This window comes from Malaclemys terrapin, chromosome 3, assembly GCF_027887155.1.
Source record: "Malaclemys terrapin pileata isolate rMalTer1 chromosome 3, rMalTer1.hap1, whole genome shotgun sequence".
Classification (NCBI taxonomy): domain Eukaryota; kingdom Metazoa; phylum Chordata; order Testudines; family Emydidae; genus Malaclemys; species Malaclemys terrapin.
The window spans coordinates 153,633,354-153,656,171 of record NC_071507.1 but is presented as its reverse complement, the minus strand read 5'-3'; the positions used below and the strand labels follow the sequence as shown (position 1 = coordinate 153,656,171).

The 22,818-nt window shown below is 42.5% G+C and overlaps 1 protein-coding gene across 2 annotated transcripts in view; it reads right to left on the bottom strand.

Moving 5' to 3' along the window:
• Positions 1 to 1,085: 1,085 nt before the first annotated feature.
• COL9A1 (collagen type IX alpha 1 chain) overlaps positions 1,086 to 22,818 on the bottom strand; it is a 97,423-nt gene continuing 75,690 nt past the window's right edge. For both annotated transcript variants that reach the window (XM_054024505.1, XM_054024506.1), the window contains 6 exons: positions 19,919 to 19,951; positions 15,167 to 15,313; positions 14,029 to 14,083; positions 8,317 to 8,505; positions 3,428 to 3,505; positions 1,086 to 2,161 (listed from right to left, as the gene is read on the bottom strand). In XM_054024505.1, the coding sequence (XP_053880480.1) occupies positions 1,977 to 2,161; positions 3,428 to 3,505; positions 8,317 to 8,505; positions 14,029 to 14,083; positions 15,167 to 15,313; positions 19,919 to 19,951 (687 nt within the window). In that variant the 3' untranslated portion in view covers positions 1,086 to 1,976. The remainder of the gene's footprint in view (positions 2,162 to 3,427; positions 3,506 to 8,316; positions 8,506 to 14,028; positions 14,084 to 15,166; positions 15,314 to 19,918; positions 19,952 to 22,818) is intronic.

The window sequence follows — 22,818 nt, the reverse complement described above, 5'->3', positions numbered from 1 at the left end:
TATTTCAAAATTTGCCGGGGGATGGCCAGCCAAACCTCCCATCGTAACTTATTTTTACATCCTTACAGCTTCCCTATCCTGGTCCAGTCTAACTCTTGGAATTTATAGGAATAGGGGTTCCACAACAGACATGTTCATAAGTACCACCACACACACACAAAGCACAGGCTGTGGACCTGCTTGGGGCCATGAACCAATTTTGTGTACTTTTCTTCTTTTGTCCTTATTTTCTTCCCAAAGGTACATCCTGTAACTGCCATATTGCTGTTGTAACACCAAGAGCTATTGCAACAGCCACCAAAACTAGAGAGTTCCTCTCCTCCTATTCTGATCTGCTTCAACCACTGCAGTGGTAATATTTTCATAGTTAGACAATACATTTCAAGTTAAGCATGTGCTTCAGTGCTGTGCTGGCTTTGCCACCACATCCTCTTGGTATGTGCCTGAAACAAGAAGTAACTGACTTTTCTGGAGGTGGGAAGGAGTTCTGGTTGCCATTGTTCTGGTAGGTATTAATTTCATTACTGCCCCTCAGAGGAATTACTCAGAAATATGGTGTGCTTTAATGTACAGTCTCATCCAGTGAAAGTGTTTCAAGTACTTTTTTTTTTTCAGGATTTCCCTCCCCTCCTCCCCCCCGCACACTGATCTTGTTTGTATTTTCTGGGCAAAACTTATAGCTTAGTTGACTGATCCCGCCCCCCATCATTTTTATTTCCTGTCACAAAAATGTGAAGGGTTTGAGCATAAGCAAAAAGAAGTGAAGACATTAATATTTATGACACCTGTACCCAGGTGTAGATTTTAAAATTATTTGGAAACTAATGGCAATGGGGGAAAAAAAGCATTAAATAGGACAGTTTTATTTCTGTCTCAAGAGAGGACACTTTAGAGAAATTATATATTCCAAAACACACAAACTTTAATTTACATGGTGGAGAGAAACAAAAATATCCACATTGCACATTTTTCTCTAGCAATAGAGCTGTAATAGAAAAGGGAAACAGGGATGTCTCTATGGGATAGACTCTACCTGAACTATTTCTTTTAATTGTAGTGTATATGACCATTCATACAAAAACATGCAAGGGGTTAAGAAACATTATTTATTTCTTCCTTTTGTACAACCAGAGATGTCACTTTAGACCTTTAAAATAAATAATCTCAAACTCATTTATTTCTGGCTATTAAAATTCCCTTCACAGTGGCTTCTTGCCTTCTTAGTTTGATTTCACATAGAAGGACCTGAGATGGAGCAGGCTTCATATAAAAGTAGGGACTCAACACAAATTGGAGACAAAAATGAAAACCGGCATTGCGTATAGAGATTGTTGTACATGATGTACTCATGATAACCCAGTGATCACACATTTACAGAGATTTACAGCATACAAAGTAGTCAGTGTGGCATGTTTTTACAGGAAAGGTCTGGCAGCCATGTTGTACAATTTAAATCACAGTGATTGGAGACAAAGGCTTAATATACATTGTACAACACAAACACATGGTGAAATGAATGTAGCTGAGATGATCTGATTAGTTCAATTCAGCTCCATGGAATTTATTTTACAAATGTATCAAAAAAAAAAAGTAACAGCTACAACTGAGATAAACAAACCATTCTGTCTTTTTTATTTAGTTGATGGGAGGGAGAGGGAGAGGGGGAAGAAGTGACTGGGAAAAGGCTTTATTTATTTTTAAAAGAAATTGGTTTAAGACAACTGCCTTGTTCTCTCCAAGGGGGAAGAGAGAGCCAAAGGGTCTTGCCTGTGTAGTTTTGTAAGCACCATCATTCTAATTTTGGTTGCCTCTTTGTAAGAACGTACAAACAATGTGTTAAAGTATGTCCTATTGAAGCCTTGGATGCTAGGTTTCTCCTCCTTATTTGATAGGTTTCTCCTCCATTTTTTTTATTGTCAGCTGTACGTGCAGAGAGTAAACTGATACTAACATTTCACAGCACTTGCATTGCACTTTCATGGCCCTTTCACGTTCTTACCAGCTCTCTGTCCAGCTTGCACTGTGCAAGATGATGGCTCACAATATCCCGGAGGACCGGCAGGACCTGGAGGACCAGGTACTCCAGGCTGACCAGCCACTCCTGGTGGGCCTCGTTCACCATCACGGCCTTCCCTTCCATAGCTGGGTTTGCCAGGTTCACCTGGAAGGATGGACATATATGTAAACAGAAGCACTACATGGCAGGTATAAAATGTGGATTGTTTTATTTAAAGTTTGGTTTTGTTCTTAAGTGACTGTGAAAATAGCTTTGTGGGGTTCCATGTTTACTCTGTGAGTTCTATATAAAATGCATTCCCTTTACACATTAAAAGATGTTTCTCTATTAGCCATTCCTCCAAACTCAATCTGAGCTTGGTTGGGTTCTCACATATTACGAGCAATAAAGTTTCCATCGGCCAAATTCTCCCCACAGTTACCTCTGTCCAGCTCCACTGCCATCAATGGTGTTGCAGTGTTAATGATTAAAACCTAGTGAACAGTTCTATTGATGATGCACAAGAAGGATAGAATCCAGGCTGTTAACTCACTAGAGCTAACAGGAGTAAGAAGCACTAACAAATTATTTTTGTCCTATAGTCAGATGGGACTCTCAGTACACACAGGGAGCAGATCTGTTGAGTAGCAAGGTGCATTTTTATGTATTTCTCCTTACATTGTCAATGAATTGATGAAATAATAAGCAATTTCTGTAAGTTTGTTCAAGTGGTACATTTATATTATGTAAACTGAGGTTTTCAGACATCCCAAACGTCTGTGTTTGCTAATAAGTGAAACTATTATCCTTGTTACACAGAGAAGGACATTCATTAGCTTATATCCATACATATACTCAGCAATGTGCTGGAGAGAGAATTTGTTATAGTGAAAATGAATGTACCTTTTCATTTAACCACTAGAGGGTGGTTGTGTTACATTTATGAGCATGAATCTGGATTCTGGAATTCTGACACAACATGGCAATTAATGACCACAAAAGTAAAGGAGAACTGTAATTTGAAGCCCCAAAATTGTAAACAGAGGCTTTGAGAACTCCACTGTTGCTGATGGGTAAGATTCTTTCATTTTTTGTGGTTGTCATTATGGGAATTGCATATATGACATTTTTTGATTTACACACGCTGGTCCCAATCCTGATCCCATTGAAACCAATGGGAGTTTTGTCATGGACTTCAATGGGAACAGGATAAGGCCCAGGCCCATTTCTCTTACTATGATGATAATAATTCTTGTTCATGACAGTGTAACTGTTTATATACAATATAAAAATACAGACATACAGCTGATTCCTTAACAAATGCCTGCACTTGAATTTTTTCAAAATAATAATGTCAATTCCTCCCCTCCCCCCCCATTTCCCCCCCTTATATATTCCTCTTATCACCTCCATACACCCTTAAATATTTACCTGGAAGACCTGTTGTTCCAGGTAAGCCTTTGGGTCCTCTGCCTGGAAATCCTCTCTCCCCCTTTTCACCAGCTTCACCTGAGGTAAATTAGTGAAATGTCATTCACAGTTTGTGCAAAGCAGTTTTTTCTACCTCAAGGCATTTAACTATCAGGACAACTGACTCTTTAAGAAGGGGAGTTTAGCAGAGGACTCACCTAGTGAGGTGCAGAGCAAGCATGTCTGAGTGATGGCCTGACTTACATTCTTTGCAACTTCTGCTGGTGAAAGAGAAAAGCTTCCAAGCTGCATAGAGCTCTTCTTCAGGTCTGTGTAGTTCGAAAGCTTGTCCCTCTCATCCAGAGTTGCTGGTCCAATAAAAGATATTACCTCACCCAGCTTGTCTAATATCCTGAGACCAACTCAACTACAACAACACTGCAAACAACAATGAATTATATTCTTGTAAAAATTCAATGTGGATTCAGCATATTACTATCCACAGCAGTTACACTCAAGGACAGACACATTAAAAAAACATTTTCCCTAAAATGACAATTGGACTATGCTATGTTTCATATAGTGCCACCCAATATAACTTGAGAGAGACTAGTCAAAAACAAAACATGAAGGACAAAACAGGCAAGCCATTTTGGGGGAAAGGCTGAAGTAGCTGGTGTAGGGGCCTTATTACGCTACATGAGCTGGGCTACAAAGTACAATAGTTCTCAGGTACTGGGTCCTGGTTTGCGCATGACTGCTTTGGATGTCATGGCTCCACATCCTAGGGCAGCAGAAAAAGAAGCCCATTCTTATTAGAATGTTCTCTGACATCCAAACTGGGTTTTATTAGGCACCTGAAAGAATAAGGAATGCAGCAGCCGGAGCCCCGGGCCCTTTTAAATCGCTACCGGAGCCCCGGGCAGCGCGGGCCACGCAGCGCGGCTGGGCTGGCTGGAGGAGGCTGACCCCCCACCCCCTCCCCTTCCACCCGAGGCCCCACCCCTTTTGGGGGCCAGAGTCGGCCCCGTACCGGTAAAAATTTATTATTACTTTCACCCCTGAGTGGGAGCTTTAAAATCTTTGCTACTTTGACCATCTGGATTAAATGCTATCCACCCCATATAGACTCACTGTAGATGCTTTCATCTCTTTTGAAGAGGCCTATGCAATCCCTTGGCATTCTGAAGCAGATAGAAAGTTAGTAGTTTAGCCCTTGAAGTATAAATCTAATAATGTTTGAGAAAGTTTATAATAGAAACTAGAATGGTTTCTTTTTTTTTCATGGTCCTAACTCGCTACAGCCGGTATGGTGAGTTTGACTGAATAGCCAATTATCACTTAGTTAGAAAGGGCACAGCAGAAACTTCTTGGGAAGTCGTTTGAGCTGATGCTGTTGAGATAGCACACATGTTTGAGTATCCATTGAGGATGCCAAATGTGTGCTACAGGAGGAAGCTGCTATCTCTAAATTTCAGAGAAGATTACAGCTTCCCACGCCACTTGGAGATTAACCCTGTCCCGGTAATTACAGCAGCAGCGAGCCTTGATGTCACATTACCCATATATATTTTAGTACTCCAAACTACTGCAAACTTTGGAATAGAGTTTACTGCCAGTTATAGACACACGCCTCTCCTCTTTGCACTAAACTCCTTGAGTGTATCATTTACAGCTGCACCCTTTGATAATTTTCCTCCAGTTTTCTTTCTGACCTGCTTCAAAGTGGCTTTCGACTGAATTTCCATTTCTGGCTTCCTTCATTCCACCAAAGTTGCTCTCACTAAAGACCTCCTCCCTCAGACCCAATCTTCTCAACCCTTGACACAGTTGATCACTCCTCACACACTCTCCTTCCAGATTTTTCCATTGCATTGTGCTCTCACCTCTCTGACTATTCTTTTAGCGTGCTCTTCCATGGCTCCATAGTACTTGGCGACCCTGCTTGGACCTCATTTCTTTTCTCTTTTGACTCTCTTCCTGGGTGACCTCTTCCAATCCCATGGGTTCACCTCTCTGCAAATAGCTCCCAGCTATACCTTCCCAGTCCTCACTTTTCCTCCTGCATTCAGGACCACGTCTCTGTATGTCTCTATAAACTCTCGGTCACCACTGTGCATTCAGATGGTAACACTGATTCTCAGAGCAGGAACCTGTTATTTGTTTGACACAGTTTGCCTACTGCAGAACACCATGTACCCTTTTGGCATTTATTAATAAAATAGTGCTAGAAGGCAGGGATCCTCACGTTCAGAGCTGTACTGTGTATTTAATTCAGATCAACGGCAGCATGTAATTCTTCTGCAGAATCATTTTTTCCTTGACAGCAGTTAAAAACTCTTTCCATCTTCCAAAGCCAAACTAGCAAGATCAGAAGCACTTAGTATATATCAGCATTTCTAAGGCACTGATCATCTTGGTGTCTAGGTGCCAAAGTAGATACAGACTGAAATGTCTCAGATAGCTCCCCTTAACAAACAACATCAAAATGCTCCTGCAATTCCAGTTGTTTAGGTTGAACTGAAGCCTCTGCAGCAGCTTTCCCTGAACTTATCTCACTTTCCTACCCTAGTTCTCTTGCATTCAAGAGTGCAGAAAAATTACCTGACCGTTACATGCAAAGAAACCTTTCTGTAAGGGTTGGTCCAAACCACAATTACTGACAAATGTATACAATTTCAGGTGATGGCTGTTTTACAGACTAAAAAACACTCTTTACTACAAAAACCCTTGCATGGGATAGGACATATATTACCATTGAGGTACTTAGAAATGCACCCACAAATTTACCAGAGGGAACCATGGAATCATGGAGCTATAGGAAGTTGCTTTTTCTAGTTGCTGTTTTTCATTTATTGTTTATGCTTAAACTTTTTTTTCTTGTATTTTATAACAACATTTTTGGCCAGGTAAAGAGTGTTCAGTATGTGAACTTTTGTGCCTCTATTTTTTTTCCGCTTTGTAAGAAGAGAATGTGGGTGAGACTACATTATATATTCATAGATTCCTAGGCCAGAAGGGACCACTGTGATCATCTTGTCTGACCTCCTATATAACACAGGCCATAGAATTTCCTGAAAATAATTCCTTGAGCTATTCCTACATTAATGTAGCTGCAGATCTCTAGCACCACTGTAATTAAAGTTTGTGTTTTCCTTGTATACTGTACCTCTCATCAGGGTTTTATATGATTTTGCTTTTGACAAAAACTAACACTCCAATCCTGTTACCCAGAGGGTTTTACAAGGGAAGAGAATTTTTAAAAGGATACTGTTGCTGCCCTTATTCAAGAAGGAGAAGAAAAAAAACCCACTGCTGGCTGGAAATAGAAATAAGTACTTTAGTTTTGCAGAAAATTTCCCCCAACCATCCTCTGAAGGCAAAACTCCCTGTCAGTCAGGAACAAAAAATTATTAATTTAGATTAAATAAAGATTTTTAATACATTGGGTAAGCCAATTCCTTAACACAGATTTCACCCTTTCACAGGATCAATAGATTTTGCAATGTACAGTGCAATGGTGCTGAATGTAGAATTTGTTTGTTTATTATAGGAAAACAGTAAGGAAGATTTGTCCATCGATTGTAAACTAAGAGATCTGATGGATTTAAAATGATTGCTGATACTACCGTAAAGTTTAATGAATAAGTGATGTTTGTTGATGAAACATGGCTGGTTTTACATTCAGAGGGAGTATCAGAAGACAAAGAGCACCATCTGTGTGAGCTGCAGGATGAACATACTGGAGGCATGGTAAAAACTAAGCAGATGTAAAGTGACTAGGTAATAAAAGAGAGAAGACTGTACGGCCCTGTCTTCACTAGGGGGGAAAATGTATTTTCCTGCTAGTTCTTCCTCCTACTGTTTATCTCAACTTACTAATGTATGAAAGGCCAAGCTGCCTTGTCCATCCTAGGATTTTACCATGTATTAGCTACCACTGGTGTGGACACACCCCGAGAGGGGGAAGAGATATAGTAAATGGGTGTGAGGAGGGTTCTAAGGATTAACGAGGAGGCAAGACCCTGCCATTTATTCATGATGGCCCCAATTCAGAAGTCCATCCCTGATCAGCACAGCAGTTAAGCATGTGGTGAAGTGACTGGATGACTAGGGTTGGATTTAAGACCAAATGCTTTGCTGAACTGAGGCTTATGTGATCTTAGGCAAGTCATTTTGGGCCAGAGATCTAAAGGTATTTAGGTGCATAGTGGGATTTTCAGAACCACTTGAGCATCTGGGTGCTAGGTGTTAGGCACATAAATACCTTTAAAAATTTGGCCCTTAGTCCCTCAGCCCTTTATCTTTCTGTGCCTCAGAGCGTTTGTCTACACTGCAAAATACCACCAGCAGCAAATCTGGGAGGCCGGGTATACAGCCTGGAGCTCATGCTATGGCACTAAAAATAGCAATGAGATGTTCCCAGTTGGGCTCTGAAATATAGTGAGGAGGGTGGGTCTCAGAGCCTGAGCTCAAGCCCAAGTGGGAACATATTCACTGCGATTTTTAGTGCCATATCTTGAGCCCCATGAGCCAGACTCCGTAAACCTGGGCTCAGAGATTTGCTGCCACAGGGGGCTTTTTTGCAGTCTAGATGTGCCCAGCGACACTAGAATTCAAGGCTTAGCAGGTTAAAATAAACGATAAGGAAAGAAAAATTAGAGACTTAAATTCAGACACTTTGCCGGCAGAGAAAGGAGGTTAAAGTATTAATCCTAAAATCAAAGTGCTCAAAGCTTTACAACCCAGATAACTCATGAGGCCATACTCTGTGTTGATTAAATTAGTTCCTTGGAAGGTCAACATCACTTCAGTGTGATTTGATTCCATATTATAATTAAGTCACCTTACCAAAAAGCAGGCAGCATTTATGCTTCACAAATTAAAAAGCCTATTACAGCTTCTCTTACCTTTTGGACCTTTAAAACCAATCTCCCCAGGAGGACCTTTAAGACCTGGCAAACCACGGGATCCAATCTGTCCTGGGAAGCCGTTTTCACCAGGAGGCCCGGGAGCACCTGGTGGTCCAGGTCGACCTGGGAGACCTGTAGCACCAGATTCAGGCCTCCTAAGGCTGGCTGCTAGCTGAGCAAGTTGTTCTGTAAAAAAGAAACAGGAAGGGAGAAATTAAGAGACAGACCCTAAATTAGTTGAGCACTAAGTGGCTTTCCCAAGAGTGTAAAGAGCATTTTGTATTTGATTGTCACTAAGGGAAAAGGATAGCTGACATAGAGCAAATACTGTACCATGGAAGCTGTTAGAGAAGGATGACGCACATGACATCACACAATGTTTCTACAAGGCATTTTCCATAAGCCATGACACAGGAGGCTTCTGTGAGCCAGTGCTGTCAATAGCAAGCTGCTTACTATATACATATCCTACAAAGTAGTGTCTTGTGCTTTTTGAACCTCACGCTCGAAACATTTTGTGGCTGTGAGAATCTAAAATGATCTAAATAAATTATATACATTGTAAAATGTCTATATGTAAAATTAATTAAATAGAAAATAAGAGTACCTCTTTAAAGGGTGGGTGGGTTTCAATTTTACTGTAGTTAATGTTAGGATCTGGCCTCAAAAGAAAGGGCATATAAAGAATACCAAAATAAGGAAGAAATATATCATCCTACATATAATGCTAAGTCAAGACATGGCACATGAGGTAATTAAAGAGAGCAGTTCCTAAACCCACATTTTCAGGGGGAAATACTCAAATTTGCACTTAATTTGCCATGACAATGTGCATAAATTCAATTTGTAAGTGTGCATGAATTTTTCTGCATGTTTCAGATGGTTACTTGTCTCATTAAAGTCAATGGCAAAGCTCTTTTGATTGTTATAGGAGTAGGATCAGTTCTCAACGTTCCTTAGAATGGCCTCCACAGACTACTTCCTCTTCCTCCTTCTCTTTCAAGCCACTGCCATACTCATTCTAGTGGCAGTGGTCCCCTTTTCAGACTATTCAGTTCTCTTCTTCCGTCCAGAGATCCTCGCCTACATTTAACAACCATTCCTAAGCACAGTCAGTCCCAATTTTGTGCCAGACAGTCTGTTTTTCTTGGCTAAACACTCTTCTCAACAGGAAAGGAACACAGAGATCCTAGAATGTGTAAGCACATGATTCCAGTAGGGACAGGAAGGTACTACAGTTTTGGGAGCCTGGGGACAGCTGCATAGAAGGCAGGATACAATATGTAGGTGAGAGAGACATTTGGAGCGTGAAGAGCTGGGCTTCAGGCAGTTGTCTTTAAACAAGGTGGGTTTCAGGAGCAATGTAGTTTGGATATGAATATTTGAAAGGTTTGAGTGTTGTTTGGAGAGGTCTGAATGGGTACAATGGGACAATACAGATTTTTCCAGATCATTTTATTCATCACTAGCTGTGATGCCTGTAAGTATATTCCTCAAGTTCTAGGGCTGATCTCATTATAAGCCTCTTCCACAGCCTTGTATTTTCTACCTTTCAAGAGAACACTTCTTTTAGAAAGGTCCTTTAATACTGGTAACGGACAGATCAAAATATTGTGTTGCTAGAGCAATCAAATCTGAAATGAAATAAGATAATACCCTGTTGGGCAGTTTCAAAAAAACTGTTGAGAATTTTCAAATTAAATAATAAAGAACAATGATGTCATCCCGGTAAATGATAGTCTAATTTCCAAAGGGCATCTTCTATTCTATGGCAGACATCTAAAAATCTCTTTGATGCTTCAAGGATGGTATAAATGTTTAGACTCAAATCCCACCAAACAAATAGAGTTAGGGGATTGAATATTTGCCCATGATTTTCATTTTGACATGTCACTTAATCCTATAAGGCCCCTACCATCTCTCTACATTTATATATCTATATTGCAAGTGGATGGCTGAATGTTATAATTTTAACAGTGAACAAGTACCAATGGCAAATCACATTTTCAGTGCAGGCAGTTACCATCATATTTAAAGCATAGTGATTTCAGATTATGCAAAGTTTACTTTTTTCATAAAAACACTTTCCAGTCTCCAGTTACCATAGTAATAGCAGGGAACTGTAGGGAACACTCTGCACAAAAGAACTGGCAATTCAATGGGCTGCAAAGGACTGTTTGATAGATAAGAGATGTTCATTTTTCTGTAATATGGGTGGGATTGGCTGTCTCAGGTCCTCAAGCAGAGGCAACCCTCTCTGTATCCATCTCCCTTTTCTGTATAAAAGTAGGAAGGCTCAGACAACCCCTTGGCACAGTTGCTCCCACCAGCAGAGGACACTCTGAAACCTTGATAGGGAAAGCTGGGGCCTAGGCAGTAGTTGGTATGAGGGGATAAACATTGTCCCTCCCAAATGTAAGGAGAGTCTGCAAAAAAGATAATACAGGCTTTGGGGCAGCCATGGCAGATGGTCTATGCAGTTGGCTACAAGGCTTTGCAGGGATCTGTGCCTGCTCCACAGGGGAGGGCAGAGATAGTAACCCCTTCCCCAGTGGGACTATAGTGGAAGAAATCTGTGAGGGAATCATGACAGTGCTTTCTCCTGGGGGGCGGGGGTTCCCATGAGAGGCTGTTCTCTAGCTCTTGTTCTAAAATTCTTACCAATCAATATCCATTGTGGATAGAGAGCTGGATCCTCTCCTAAGATTTGGCTGCTTAAATAGCTGCCTGGGGATTCCCATTGTGTAAGTGGAATCCGCAGGACATGTAGAGCCAGCATAGTAGCTCTAACCCACCTCTTTTCCCCGGACTGGGGTGGGGGGATGGTATATCTGGGGAAAGGGAGAGTTTCTGAAGCACTGCTCTGCTCTGGCTATCCTTGGCTGATGGAAAAGTTCCATGGAGCTGTGAGCATCTGGGAGCAAGTCAGAGCAGCTCTGAGGCTGCTCTTATGCTGGGAGTGGGACCAGCCTCTAGTCAGCCGCAGAATCAGGTTAGCGTAAAGGTGTTTAACGCTGCCTTTCCTTCCCACCTCCACATTCGGGTCCTGTTAGACTGCAGCATCTGGCCCACAATGATGTTTTTTTTCCAAACCACAGTTTAATCCACTCTCCAATTTAATAAATAGAGATGCAAATTCCTGACATATAAACAGGTTTGGCAGAATTTGATTTTTATTTTCTTTATAACTTTGATGGATAATATCACCGGTTATTTTAATGTGGGGTTTTTTTTCTATTTTTCTCAATTTAGATTTTCATAGTTGTGCAAATTATGGGATATAAGAATTTTTTATCTATTTAAATTTTCACATTTGCAGGAACTTATGAAAGGGTCTGTTATATTAATTTTGATGGAATATATGGACCAAAGGTGTTAACATTATTTAGTTACTGTCTAACATTAAACAATTTAAACAAGGTTCGGGGTTTGATGCACAGAAACTTTAGCTTGCTTAGTACTATGGAAAACACACCATTTTTTTAACCTTTTATTAAAGATACAAAGAAGAAGGAAAAGTATCTGAAATGTAAAAGTATCAAATAAGGCTTTTATTTTAACAATATTCCTTGTTCCCTTTCCCTTTAGCTGGAAGGAGTTTTCAGAAGGAAAAACCTTCTTATTTGACAGTCTCTTGGATGGTATCCAAGATGGTAGTAACTGTTTTTTGGGTAAAAGAAGAAATTAGTTGAGATGAGCAAGAGCTGCTGCTGCTGTTCAAGTCTGATTCTATTTTATTGTAGGTGGTGTCTGGGATTTAGCTGGAGCCAGTAGAGGTGGTGATGTTATTTGGGTTCCTTTTTTTGGCCTGGTTTGGGTAGGGAGTTTTTCAGGATTAGAATGACGAAGGCCTAGGGTTCCAAGAGATGGTAGGGTGGCAGAAATGATGGTGAAGCTTGCTTCAATAGTTTCCATCTGTTTTTCCATCTTTTTTACCACAAAGTCTCTTTTTTTAAGGACCCAAAAAACTCAGTGATGGGTAGAATAGCCCATCCCCTCATTTTGTTTACCAATTAGGCCTAATATATGACATACCAATTATTAATTTCTGGTGTTATATGTTTTGTTTTTACTAAGTATGATTTTAACATCGTATTTGAACCATATAGGTAGGCCCTTTTGTTAGGATTAATTCGGTCTTTCTTCTTTTCATCCCTTTTTTCATTAACATTTGTTATTATAGGTTATTATGACATTTTATGAACTTTTACATACTTTTACAGTTGAGCTTACAATTAGGGTAAATTTTTAGGCCTAATTATTACAACAAGTCATATAATAATTATGTAATAACAAGAGGTGGTGACATTCAAAAAGTTAAAGTTTTATAACCATTAAAACACACTATCCGCATCACATGTCACATATACCAAGTAAATATTCTTAAATCAAACTCCAATAAGTTCTCAAGCAGCATTTTTTTTAACTTTGCCTATCTGTAAATTTTGATTATTAGCGTGGAAATATTTTTGGTGGTTTGTGGGTGTACAGTGAAATTGACACTTACTGATAAAAAACAAATCTAATGCTTCCAAGTGTACATATAAATGCAAACTCTCCCCTCAATGATGACAGTAATTAGCTTTACTAACTACTAACTACTAGTTTATTAACCCCAAGACAGGCAGAGTTATACCAGAGAACTCCATAGGGCTGCATGGGTTTCGGGGGCAAGGGGGCAGGATTTGACTCTACAAATATAATTTTACATTGTTTTGGACACAATGAGCCTATTTGGCAATTGTTTTGTTTCTAAACCAACGGGGGCCGAATACTGCTGGGCTTAGTCCACAATTATTTGCATGAAAACAGTCTCTGCTTGATAAAGCCCCAAATTCTGCCTCCATTTAGTCCCTGCATCGGTCAATGGTATTGCACAGGGTGTAAGTGAGGGGAATGTTTCTTTTATCGGTTATTTTCATTGGAAAGCATTCAATCCAAGAAAGAGTACAATGAACTAATCCAAATTCTACTTTCTTTACTCCAGGGAGATCAAACTCATTCTGTATATGGGGACAAGTTAAATTTTTATAATAAATGTTACAGCTTTTAGCAGCTAGAAGCACCCTTAGTCCACAGTTGAGCTCTGAAGACAGTACAGAGTTTGCATAAAGATCAAGGGCACAGGATGGCCTTTGTGTAATAATTATATATTATCACAATTTTTTCTCTTTGCTCAATAGCTTTTGTGACAGTTAATACCACTTAATGGAAAAATGGGCTCAACTTTAGGACCACTATTATTTCTGGTATTTATTTCTCTTCCTTCCCATTCTCTATCCCTCTCCTTAGTCACCTCTTTTCTTCCCTTTGCATTTTCTTCCTTGCGGCAATTCCTGCTTTCCTATGTGCTGTACTCCCACACCTCCCTTATTCTTTCTGCTAAAATGATCAGCAATCAAATAGTTAATGGTGACATTTAAAATGTCATCATCAGATACCCCCCTAAAATAAATGGAACAGGAGTGATTGTTCCAGGTTCTCTGTGGACTCTGGGTTAAACTTGCTTCACACTGGAAGATTATCTTTGCAAGTAGGAAGGCTAGAAACCTACTTTTTTAAAAAAAATCAAAGCTTAGATTCTGCAGAATCTGAATATGTCAAATGGATCACACTAATACATCAAGGAGGCTGGATCCAACCAGCGGACTGGTGTTTGACACCCCTGCTTTAAATGCACAAGAAAGATTAAACATTGCAATTATTTACCTTGCATGACTCTCATGCAGACCTGTTTAATGTGCTGATCTGTTGGCTCTCTACCCTGGGATAAAAATATTTAATAGCAGTTAATATACAGTCGTTATTTATAAAATGAGAATGTAATTAAGACGCTGGCTGGCTGATGATAAAAGTTCCAGTTCTTCAACCTTACACATGTGACTAGTCCCATTGAAGTCAATGGGAGTATCAGTGTATGGACCACTTTTGTGATCTTGATACACACATACCACAGGAATGCATGCAGTATAAGAACATGAATAGAAAAAGTCAGGCTGCAGACTGAGTACCATAGGTTCCAGCTATTCAGATATGTGACATTACTACATTGTAGCCAATTGTCACATGAATCATAGTAATATGGGGCTGGAAGGGACTTTGGGAAGACAAGTCCATCCCCTGCACTAGGGCAGGATCAGATAAACCTAGACCATCCCTGACAAGTGTCTGTCCAATTTTAAAACCTCCAATGATAGGAATACCATTTTCTCCCTTAGAAGCCTGATCCAGAAATTAACTTCCCTTAGAGTTAGAAAGTTTTCCTAATATCTAACCTAAATCTCCCTTGCTTCAGATTAAGCTCATTTGAAGACTTATCAGATTCCCCCTCCCCCAGTCCTCTTTTCTCAAAACTAAATATGCCCAATTTGTTTTAACCTTTCTTCACAGGCCAGATTTTCTAAATGTTATCATTTTTGTTGCTGTCTTTTGGATTCTCTCCAGTTTCTCTCCACATCTCTCTTAAATGTGGAGCCCAGAACTGGACATAGCTCTCCACCTGATGCTTCACCAGTCCCAAGTAGATTGGGACAATTACCTCCCATGTCTTACATATGACCCTCCTGTTAATACACCCCAGAACATTAGCCTTTTTCATAACCGCATCACACTGTTGACTCATATTCAATTTGTGATCCACTATAGCCCCCAGATTCTTTTCAGTAGCACTACTACCTATAAAGGAATAATGTATTCCAGAACGTGTGGGGTGTTTGAAGTCACCTGGGCTTCATGCGCATGTCCCCAACCCACCAGCAGCAAACACATCTCCGTTATAACTACATACCTTGTTGTATGTGGTGTTTGAGAGACAGAGAAATCTGTGTAACATAAAAATAGCACTTACTGCTGGACCCTGGCTGCCAGGCAGACCTGGAGCACCTTGTTCACCTTGCAAACCGCGAGGTCCAGGTGAGCCTCGTAGCCCTTCTATGCCAGGCAGTCCACGACTTCCTTCAGGTCCACGAAGGCCAGGCTCACCAGGATTACCAACCTACAAATGAGAGACAGTGATTTTGTATGACTGCATTTTTGCAATACAAGCCATACACTATGTTTCTGCAGGAACAGATATGCCATGTGCAGTGCCTACGCTTTCACATTGCTTACTACGAAAGATGATGGCCACCTCTGTCAAATTCTGTTGGCTATTGTTTGACTCTTTGTTTTTGTTAAAGAAAAATATCCTTTCTGTTACAAAGGGAATAGCATGAGGGAAGGGATGCACTAAAATCCAGAATAAAAGAAGGGTTGGTTAGTGGATTATAAAACTTTCTATTATACATATCAGCCCACATTATTTTAAGAGCTGGATGCTCCTCTGTGCAGGGTGAACCTGCATAGGGAAATTGAAACTCTATGGGTAAAATCCTGGCCCCATTGAAGTCAACGGCAAAACTCCTTTTGACCCCAATAGGATTAGGATTTTACCTCTTGTGTTTAAACTCTCATATAATTTTTTTCTGATTCTTCCTTCACAGATCGGGGTGGATCTTCAGATACAAGGGGCTTGTGCATGGAGACATTAGGCCTTCACATTGTCACTTGTTTCCCCCAACGTCTTGCCTCCAATGGGATCCCTTCACCTGCATCTGTTCCTAGAACAGCAGAAAGGAGGTAAGCATTGTAACTTACTAAAGACTTTCTCTGCAGTAACTGGCACCACATTCCTCCATAGGAAGGAAAATCCCACAGGGAGCTCTCATCCCTTCCTACCCCGTGGATTCCCAAGGAGGAGTCAGGGAAGGAAGGGGAACGTATCATTGTGCTGGCACTGCCCTTTCTGTGGTAGCCAAGCTCAGCTTGGTGAGTACAGGTTACTGTAGTAGGGTCCTGTGAAACCCACATGTAAGGATGAAAGGTACCCAGACTAGCAATACTGCACAAAAAGACAAGTAATGTGCCTTTTAGGAGGGGAGCATTCAATCATCCAAGGATTTGTTCTCTTTGTGCCAGGGCAGAGCCACTGAAGCAAGCACACATGGTGTTCTGAGGACGTCAGCATCTTCATCTGGGGGAACAATTATTTCCCCTGACAATGCAGCCCATAAACTGATTGGAAAGAGATACTTGTAAAACAAGCCCTTTACTGCCACTTGACAGGCCCAGGTAGTCACCTCCACAATGCTATATTACTTATTCAGAGTCCCTGAAGCAGAACTAATTTTTTTATTAAGCCTTTGCACAAATCCTATAATATTAAATATTTAAAAGTAACCTACGAACCAAAAAGGCCATAAACTAAGGCAGATTGAAGCATCCCATTTTGTAATCTATAAATATAAATATTAGATACGCTGAAGAAAGGTAATCAAAGTGCATTTAAGCTGCAGCCTCATGACCATAAGGAAGAAGCTTTACTGAAATCTTTTAGCTTTTCAAAGAAACAGAAATTAAGCAGTTGGTGTTAATGGCCACAGCTCTTTACACTCACTGAATGAAAAGGTGCAAGGATCGTGCAATAGTCATCTTTGCTGCAAAGTAAAAGCTGCATTTGTTTAATAAGAAAGTCTGGCTTGCAAGTCTGTCAAGTGTCTTGCATTCTTCCATCTCAGCCACCTGAGCTGTAGGAAGGCAATAGGCATTTGCCTGAAATTTTTTCTTCTGATCACATGGGGCTGCTGTGGTGTCTGCTGATCAGGCAACCAAGTGCTTCCTGGCTTGTTGCTCCCTCTGCTGAGCACAGCCAGAAAGGAGCAGTGAGAAGAGGAGTAAGTGGCAGCACAAGGACAAAGTGAGGGACCCAGCATTGGCTCCTGCATCCTCCTGCAGCTGCAACAGCCTCCCCCATCACGTTGCCCCAGCTAACAGCTCCTAAGCACCCACCAGCAGCTAACTAACTCTAGCTGCCCCAGCAGCCACCTATCCAGCTACCCAACACAACCTTCCCATGTGTGGGGTCTCAGCCTGGGCTCCATCCCAAACGCAAAGATTTATACAGCCATTTTTAGCCCTGAGGCTAGAGCCCCTTGAGCCCAGGTCAGCTGACCTAGGCCAGCCGCAGCCATACCATGCATTGTTTATTGCAGTGTAAATGTACCCTCTGTGTCTCAGAGAACCATATATGAGCCTAGATCAGTCAATGCTTGCAGAGTGGCAGGGATCGGACCAGAAGAGTTGCTTTCTATGTCTTTTTAAATAGGTTACTGGAGTCAGCAGTGACAAAACCATCCTGGGACATATTGCCTTACCTGAAGAGTTCTGTATTCCTGAATTTAGTGGTGAATAATAAACCATTCCACTGACACAGATTAATCAGCAGCCATTTTAGGTATGCATATAAGACATTTTTTTGATGCACAACTCTTAAAAGTATATTCATATTCAAATTTCAGGCCAAGTTCTGCCCTAATTCATATCATGCGCAATCCCACTGGAAGAGGGGCCCCAGAAGCTACCCCTAGTAACAAGACAACTGACTTCCCCACCCTGTCTGACCTCCCTCTCTTTTCCAGATGCCTAATACTCCTCTAATGACAAAAGTTCTGACTGCCTTCCAGCTACTAATCCCTGCAGACCCATTGCCTGGCAACTGCAACAGCATAAGTATGTGCTATCAGCTAATATGAAATTCTGCATAAACATGATATTCTCTGACAGTATGGAACTGGGGGAAAGTTTTGATGGATTTTTTTTGTAGTGAAGTACATATGAATATGCAGGCTCCAGTCTTGCAAACACTTACATATTTGCTAAATTGAATGCACATGAATCAACTGGACTGCTCATATGCTCAGAGATAAGCATGTAGTAAATGTTTGCAGAATTAGGGCCTCAGACCCTGATTCTAAAATTTGCTGCACACAGTCAGCCCCTTGAGCCCACACGGAGTGCCAAGGAGATCAGGCAGAGGAGTTTGAGAAGATCGGGGGGGAGGGGTTGTTAGTTTGTTTACCTCATTTGGGTTCAGCCTGGGCACAGAACTCTGCCTTACACACACGTTGCAGGGGCCTTAGGCCTGCTCTACACTTTAAAGTTTTACCGACATAGCTATGTTGGTTTGGAGTATGAAAAAATCACACACACACACCCTGACATAGCAGGTCCTAGTGTAGATGAGCTGTGTCTCCCCCGGGGGGAGAAGGGAAGGAAGGGGGTTGCCGGTATATCTATACGGCTATGTGGAATATGGGCAAAAACTTTCTAGTGGAGTGCAGGCCTTAGATTATAAACTCTTCGGGTCAGGGACGGTCTCTCATCATATGTTTGTGCAGCACTCAGCACAATGAGGCCCTGACCTGACTGGTGCTCTGGGTGCTACTACAATAAAATAATAATAAATAAATACCCAAGCACTTTAGGTATCCACAAATCTATCAAAAACAAGAAACTTCCCAATTCAAGGGGATGCCCACAAATGTGGTAAATTACCCATATGTGATCTCTGTTAAACCCACAAGATGGAGCTATCTTAAAGGCTACTGGACTTGCACAAAGGAAATCCAGCAAGTAGCTTTAACATGTTTATTACAAATGTTCTCCCAATCCTGAAGGCTCTGCATTGCCCCAGTCTCTCTTTCTCACCGTATCTGACCAATTGCCAAGTTTCTCTCTCCATTGCGGAACCATTCACCAAGATGATCAGTCTACGGCCACAGTAAGGGAACAGTGATTTTAGGCAGCAGTCCTTAGAACAGGGGTTCTCAAACTGGGGGTCAAAACCCCTCAGGGAGTCATGAGGTTATTACATGGGGAGTCACGAGCTGTCAGCCTCCACCCCAAACCCTGCTTGGCCTCCAGCATTTATAATGGTGTTAAATATATAAACAAATATTTTTAATTTATATGAGGGAGTCGCACTCAGAGGCTTGTTATCTGAAAGGGGTCACCTGTACAATGGTTTGAGACCCACTGCCTTGGAAGATCCCATGTTGTTTCACTTATTCCATTAAAGCTCCTGATTCTAGTGCTTGCTTGAAGGCTTTTTCAGACCCACGATTCCACCTTCCATTGAGGATGCTGGCAGAGCTTTTCTTTATAGCATCCATCCTCAGTTTCTCATGGTAAGAACAGTTATTGTTACAGACCAATCCCTCAGCTACAGTAATACTCCCAACCTGGGATGATCCAAAAATAAAGGATCAAGATGAAATCTCCTATTCTTTTTCCTCTATGGTACATAATGTGCTTCTGCTAGGCTTCCCCATCAGCCCACTATCTTTAATTTCAGGATAAGGTAGTACATGGGATTGGTACCAGAAAATAATTTTGTTTTCAAAGATATTATAACCCAATAGCCAGAACTGTCATAGAAGGAGGACTATATACTGTCTACAGGACACCGTGTTGACAGTACTTTTATACAATATCACTCACTCTCCAAACTGACATAGCCACAAGTCGTATCCTAATTGCAAATAAAACTACCATGTTCTTTTACAGGGTTTAATTTGCAAGATGAGAATTCCTATTCAAAGTTAGTCTGCGTATTAGAATCATCCAGAATTTTAAAAACAAAAAATGAGTGTGGGATTTCATTTGCTTACACGGCAGTTCTTGAAGAGCTAAATATTTGTACTCTGTTTCCTAAACCGGAAAATGATCCACGCAATTTATTATACCTTTGATTTTCTATAACAGTGTAGTTAATCATACTTACTGATCCCTTTGGGCCCAGCAATCCCATATCACCCTAAACCAAAAATAAGACAAATTATGTCAGAACAGGATATTCATATTCAATTACAAATGCAGTGTTCTTGATATGTTTTCCTCAATGTTTAAAAAATGATTGTTCTATTAAGAGCTAAGGAATTTGCTGAAGTACACAAAATGACACCTATAAATCAACCAAAAGGATTGAAAGTAATTTGTATTAATACATTTATTTGTGAAAAAAACAGATTTCAGTTTTTCCATTAGTATTGCAATTTCAAAAAGTGATTTTTGTACCATATTATCAAATATGTTTGTTTATTTATAATATATATTTCAAAATATATATGATAAACAGGGAAAGCCCCCTAACATCCCATTGTTGAGTAATAGTCTATAACAGGGGTGGGCAAACTTTTTGGCCCAAGGACCACATCTGGGAATAGAAATTGTATGGTGGGCCATGAATGCTCACAAAATTGAGGTTGAGGTGTGGGAGGGGGTGATGGCTCTGGTTGGGGGTTGCAGGTTCTAGGGTGGGGCCAGAAATGAGGAGATCAGGGTGCGGGACAGGGCTTCAGGCTTGGGTGGTGGAGTGGGGTGTGTGGGGGTGGTGAGGACTCAGGCTGGGTGCAGGCTCTGGGGTGGGGCTGGGGACGAAGAGTGTGGGGGTGTAGGCAGGTGCTCTGAGCTCGGACCGAGGGGTTTGGAGGGCAGGAGGGGGATCAGGGCTGGGGCAGGCAGTTGGGGTGTGAAAAGGGGTGCAGGCTCCGTCTGGGAGTGTGGGCTCTGGGGTGGGGCTGGGGCAGGGGGTTGGAGCATGGGGAGAGGCTCAGGGATGCAGGCTCCAGGTGGCGCTTACCTCAAGCGGCTCCCAGAAGCAGCGGCATGTCCCTTCTCCAGCTCCTACTCAGAGGCACGGCCTTTGCATGCTGCCCCATCCACAGGCACCACCCCTACAGCTCCCATTGGCTGCGGTCCCCAGCCAATGGGAGCTGCATGGGCGGCCCTTGGGGCAGGGGCACCATGCAAAGTGGAGGCCTCTGGCTGCCCCTACGCGTAGGAGCCGGGGGGGGGGGGCATGCTGCTGTTTCCAGGAGCCGTGTAGAGCGGCCCCTGACCCTGCTCTATGGCTGGAGCGCCAAAGGGGGGCCATGCCGCTGCTTCTGGGAGCTGCGTGGAGCAGCCTCCGACCCTGCTCCTCGGCTAAGAACTGGAGCAGGGCAAGCCCCAGACCCTGCTCCCCAGTGGGAGCTCGAGGGCCGGATTAAAACTGTTTGCCCACCCCTGGTCTATAATAATTAGAGTTGGGCAGAAAAACTGCTGAAACACTTTTTTAATCAGAATTTGCTGATTTGCTGAAATCAGAATGTTCTGCGGGACCGCATCAGTTTCAACAAAATTCCTGCCTGTTTTCCTGCCATCTTGCCTGCCCAGTTTACTGGTGGCAGCCTGACTAGCTGATGGGGAGCCAAAAGCATGGAAGCCCTGGGAGACCAGAGTCACCAAGCTCCCAGCCTCAGCAGCCCAGGCGCCCCAGCTCTGGGGCAGGTTGCCTGATGGGCTGCCTGAAGGTATGTCTACACTGGAGCTGGAGGCAGGGCCGGCTCCAGGCTTTTTGCCGCCCCAAGCAGCGCAAAAAAAAAAAAAAAGCCGCGATCGCAATCTGCGGCGGCAATTTGGCGGGAGGTCCTTCGCTCCAAGCAGGAGTGAGGGACCCTCCGCCGAATTGCCACTGAATAGCTGGATGTGCCGCCCCTCTCCGGAGTGGCCGCCCCAAGCACCTGCTTGGCAAGCTGGTGCCTGGACCCGGCCCTGGCTGGAGGTATAATTTCCAGGTTGGGTAGACATATCTGGGCTAGCTTTGATTGAGCTAGCATGCTAAAAATAGCAATGTGGCTGCGGCTGAACAGACAGAGAGATAAGCTAGCCACCCTGAGTATGTACCTAGAGCAGTGGTGGGCAACCTGTGGCCCACAGGCCGCACACAGCCTGTCAGGGTAATCCGCTGGCAGGCCGCAAGACAGTGTTTACATTGACTGTCCACAGGCACGGCCACTCACAGCTCCCAGTGGCCATGGTTCACCATTCCCGGCCAATGGCTAACCGCGGCCACTGGGAGATACAGGCAGCCATGCCTGCGGACAGTCAATGTAAACAAACTGTCTCACGGCCCGGCAGCAGATTACCCTGATGAGCCGCAGATTGCCCACCACTGACCTAGGGTTTCAGATAGGGACGGCAAGTCTATTCTGCCACATGGGCAACTGTGGCTATACTGCTATTTTTAGTGCTCTAACTTCATCAAAGCTAGCATAGGTATGTCTACCCAAGCTGAAAATTACACCTCCAGCTCCAGGTTAAATATATCCTACGAGTCAGAGCTTCCAGGGCTTCCAGCATCCCTAGCAGCCTGCCAAGAGAACTGTCCCATAACCAGGGCTCTCAGTAGAGCTGGGCAGAGAACGGTAATTCCATTTCATGAGGAATTTTGAAATTTATGGTTTCTGTTCCAAATCATAACAGAACCAGATTTGGAAATCTCAAAATCCTCTGTGAAACAAAATTACTGTCCTACACTGAGCTCAAATTACTATCATAATGATGTATAGATGCATTTTATCATAATCCCACCCCAGAACCCGCACCCCCAACCAGAGCCCTCACCCCCTCCCACACCCCAACCTCAATTTTGTGATATTGAGATATTTCCCTGAAAGCAGGACCGGATTAATGCAGGAGCTTTAGGGGCCTGGGCAAAAGGGGGCCTCGGCACAGCAGGGCTCAGGCAGGCTGCCTGCATGCCATGGCCCCACGCCGCTCCCGGAAGTGGCTGGCTGCTGGCACGTCTCTGTGGCCCCTGGGGGGAGAGTAGGCTATCTTGAATTAACTTAACTATATTCT